The sequence below is a fragment of the Ruditapes philippinarum genome, unplaced genomic scaffold (genome assembly GCF_026571515.1).
Source record: "Ruditapes philippinarum isolate M1 unplaced genomic scaffold, ASM2657151v2 ctg25194_1_1_1_1, whole genome shotgun sequence".
Lineage (NCBI taxonomy): Eukaryota > Metazoa > Mollusca > Bivalvia > Venerida > Veneridae > Ruditapes > Ruditapes philippinarum.
In genome coordinates this window covers 1-4360 of record NW_026853594.1, presented here as the reverse complement: position 1 = coordinate 4360, position 4360 = coordinate 1, and the positions used below count along the sequence as shown (strand labels likewise).

The window sequence follows — 4360 nt, the reverse complement described above, 5'->3', positions numbered from 1 at the left end:
CAAAGGACCTCAATAAACGAAGAAAAACTATTACAACTCGTCTATAAATTCTGAAAGATGGTGAGGAAGAAATGAATTGTGCAACACTGTCCATCTAGCACAGGCCTTAGCAGTATAGAACTGTTAAAATATCTTGACTGCCCTTGGGTGTTATGTGCCCATTTTTGACGCCGTTGCAATCTATGTAATGTGGGGGTTGTTTCGTGAAAGTTGTTCCCCTTCACTGATCATTATTTCCATATTTCAACTATACTTGATAAGTCGTTCATGCATTTAAATCATTTTGGTGAGTTATTAAAAGGTAGCAGTAATTTTAACATATTTCAGGTACTATACGTTTTTTGATGATTTTGACACGCATGATCGATTCAGACAGGAAACGTACCATCAAGGTATACTGGATGGGTTACTAATGTCAGGGTATAAGGACAACAAAATTAGCAGACTACGACGTAGAATTTGGAAAGTTATTGATTACAAGGAACACACTATCCTTGCAAAGGTATTACAGAAATATATTGTCCTAAATCTTGAACATTTATTGGTGATATTTATAATTTGTTAAAAGAAAAATTTTAATCTAAAATTGGAAAACAAACTCAGAAAAAACAGGAATAATGGCTGTTGATTGCTAGGCGTTTGCTAGGCTTTGCCTCACGACACATAAGCAGAATGAAAACAGTTTCATAGAAGACTATAGGATCTTAGACTAATAACAGAAACAGTTGACCGAAACAAACTTGGGTGGGGACGGGGTCACCGATCTCTCTCGTAAGATGTAAAAGAAATGTATTTTTTTCTTTTCTTTTTGAATCCCACCGGTAAAAAACACAAATAAAAATTTTTAATATTAGTGATTTAAATGTGATAAAATTTTCATTATAATTTTTGCCTAATTTCTGTCTTTTTGTGTCTTTGGTTTGCTCATCAAAGAGATAGGTGCATGGATAAAAAGTCACTGGCACCAAATACTAGTATATTCTTTTGAATTTATTGCCTTTCCCTGCAGAAATGTTCCGTCTTTTTAAGTCTATGGTTGGCAAATTAGGCGGGAATTATTCTGTTTGTCTTAACCCATTAGGGTTTATAATGGATAAAACGCTTATAAATACTTTATGCAAGTTACTTTAAAGTCATGCTGCAGTTAACCATCCAATGCTGTTTCGTGTAAATAATCTGCACCTCGATATTTGCATGACATCAAAGTAAAGTATAGAACGGAAATGAAATTCTAAATAATTAGAAAGGTTGCCATTCTTTATCATGATGCAATCCAAGTACAGTGAGACGACTTGATTTTTTTCGTCAAAGCCAAAAACCAAAGTTGAACAGTCGCCAATACAAATATCGATAGTACACAATTTGTAAACATCAATTATAAAAATGCTGAATGAGTTGGACAGAAAGATTGTATATTTAATTTACTTACACTCATCTTTCTTTTTATAAAATTGAGTTGCAACGTTAGGCACGTTTTAGGTCAATGTAAACGCACTGGCAGGAAGCGTGTTTTATGACAAAAGGACGAGGTTTGGGTTCCGAGATACTCCTGGAAACAGGCACTAGACTTTAACATTCAATCAAAAAGGTGTCGTTGTAAATGTCGTTCATAAGAGCAGGCGCAGTAGTACAGTGATAAACGTTCACGTCCATGACCCCATGAGTTCGTTGCATAGTGACTCTCAACAAAAAAAATACTTATGATAAATTCGGATGATATTTAAAAAAAACATGGTCCCGTGTAATGGTGCTTACACCTTGCTTGTTTAAGAACCGGTTGTTCAATCTAGTATTGAGTAATTCTGTAACTGTCGTGATGCAACAGTCTAAAATAATACCTTCGTGCAGTCTTCTCGATTGATTCGCACGTATGGGTTTCAGGCGGAGTCTATATCGCAAACGCTCGCATGCACACACAGACACGCACGTACGCACGCACGTTTATATGGTGAGCAGGCAAGCAACAATAGATATACTATCAGGCGTATTGAACATAAATGAGCCGTGTCACGACAAAACCAACATAATGGGATTGCGACCAGCATGGATCCAGACCAGCCTGCGCATCCGCGCAGTCTGATCAGGATCCATGCTATTCGCTATCAGTTTCTCTTCTTGTAAAGGAGTTGGTAAGCGAACAGCATGGATCCTGATCAGACTGCGCGGATGCGCAGGCTGGTCTGGATCTATGCTGGTCGCAAACCCATTATGTTGGTTTTGTCGTGACGCGGCTCAAATAATAAACGCTTGAATACTTCCAACATATTCGACGCATTAATAATTTAAGGTTCCGTTTACAGGGAAAAAGATGTATACAAACCATGATAATTGTAATGAAATATTTATAGACTTCTCAAATTATTATCGAGTACATTTAGATATGTTCTAGATTGACAGTTATGATAAGAAATTGTACTAAAAAATACATTTTCCAGAAAATAAACTTATGTCGTTTTTTAAATAGAAAAACGAACACTTGAATTAGTGAATTCCTAAATACTTTCTCCCTGAATACCATACTGAAGACATTTTAATCAAATATTGTCTTTTTTTATAGATTTACGATTTTGTATTCATTTTATAAGCTTACCAAAGTCGAGCATTGATGATTGCTGCAGCGTTGTTGTTACAGTTCAGTTGGTGCAAGGGTAGCCCATTACTGTAATCAACATTAAGCTTGGAATATTTGTTTATCATTGTAATAATGAGAAATGATAATTATTTATTTACATGTTTAAGTGTGCTAAGCGCTTTGGTGAAAACACTTGCTAAACATTCGTGAATTTGACTTTTCTTAAGTTATCGTAACTCCTAGTATGATCAACGTAGGTTCGCATTTCTTATGGATAAGATTAACTTTAGTGGGCTAAGAAATAATTAATTGTAAAAACGTTTCCATAACAAAGTTTAGGTGGTAGTGTGACTGATTGGTTGATTGTTTGATTGATTGATTTTTTAGTTTTGGAAATAAATGGTGGGAGTGTGGGCGCAGCAGCCTCCAATATGCAAGCGTCTAATATTATCTTATTTGCGGGGTCCACTAAAATGTTAGATGGTGTTTTTTTGTTTTTTTTTTAATCTGAAATAATAACATTTCTTCTTGTATAATCGCAGATTTACCTTGTGTTGGTATTCCTGATGGTGATGTTATGTATCATGGAACTAGCTCTGAGTACCGATCCAAACTTTCAGCGTAAATTAACAAGATGTGAGCTTTTGGAATATCTAGAGCACACGAATCGTAAACTTGCAGACAAGGCTAGAGACAAATTTGGAAACCTTGACTGTTTACATGAATTTGCGTACGATGGCGATGATGACCTAAATCTGGATGAACTGTTCTGGACGGAGGAAGTGGAATCGTTTATCGATGGAAATATCGATGGAAATATGACGTCATCTAAATCAAATGTGACGCTTCCGGATAAACGAACGAAGCTGTTTGCGTTTGAAGTTATTGGAATGACTACAGCTGCTTTCTTCACGGTTGATCTGTTACTGCGATTATTCACCTGTCCATCCTTGACCCGATTTTTCAGATCTGTGATAAACATATTTGACATTTTAGCCCTTCTAGGCTTCTACATACATATAGTTGTTATAAATATTCAGAAGGAGCACAAATATGACGTTAGTTGGATACGGTTTATTAACTATCTACAGATATTCCGGGTAATGAGACTCTTCCGCATTGTTAGGAACGTGCGTGCTAGTCGCGTGCTCACGTTCTCTTTACGTCAGAATGGGCGGGACATGACGCTGCTTGTGTTACTTGTGATGATTGGAGTCAGTACATCGGCTAGTCTGATTTACTTTATTGAGGACAGAGATGTGATAGAATCTATACCAGTTGCTTGGTACTGGGCAATGATAACGTTGACAACGGTTGGGTACGGTGACGTGACTCCCAAGTCAGGGTTCGGTCGAGTAGTTGCGTCACTTCTGGCTATCTGTGGAGTACTTCTTTTGGCAATAACCCTGCCAATGTTTGTTAACAACTTTCTTACTTTATATCAGTACTCCTGCGTTGATGAAACCATACAAGAACGCGCAAAGAACAGACAGAAACTTAAAGGCGCAATTATAGCGGACAAGTGTCGCATGTAAACAACGCACTGAATATTGTGAAAGAAGAAACAGAAACGTTCTATTATGACGACGACAGTGTATCGGGTACAATTCCGGTTTATGTATTACCGAAGAAACAGTCACTGAAAACAAAAAATACAAAGTGAATAAAACTCATACGTTAACCTTTTGTGCGTAAGTGAGTGAGTGAGTGAGAGAGTGTGTGAGTGAGTGAGTTGGGGGGTAAATGAGTGAGTTAGTTGGTGAGTGAGTGAGTGAATGAGTGAATGAG

The 4360-nt window shown here is 37.0% G+C and overlaps 1 protein-coding gene across 1 annotated transcript; it reads left to right on the top strand.

Annotated features, from left to right (window-relative positions):
• The first annotated feature begins 331 nt into the window (after nt 1-331).
• On the top strand, nt 332-4345 carry LOC132737290 (potassium voltage-gated channel protein egl-36-like). The gene is made up of 2 exons (XM_060724550.1): nt 332-502; nt 3115-4345. The coding sequence occupies exons 1-2, from the start codon at nt 413-415 to the stop codon at nt 4105-4107; spliced, it is 1083 nt and encodes a 360-aa protein (XP_060580533.1). The 5' UTR covers nt 332-412; the 3' UTR covers nt 4108-4345.
• Nucleotides 4346-4360: the final 15 nt, after the last annotated feature.

Excerpts from the sequence above, each read along its gene's own strand:
- LOC132737290 (XM_060724550.1), top strand. The coding sequence starts at position 413 with ATGTCAGGGTATAAGGACAACAAAATTAGCAGACTACGACGTAGAATT. Across the intron at positions 503-3,114 it reads AACACACTATCCTTGCAAAG|ATTTACCTTGTGTTGGTATT; the intron begins GTATTACAGAAA and ends GTATAATCGCAG.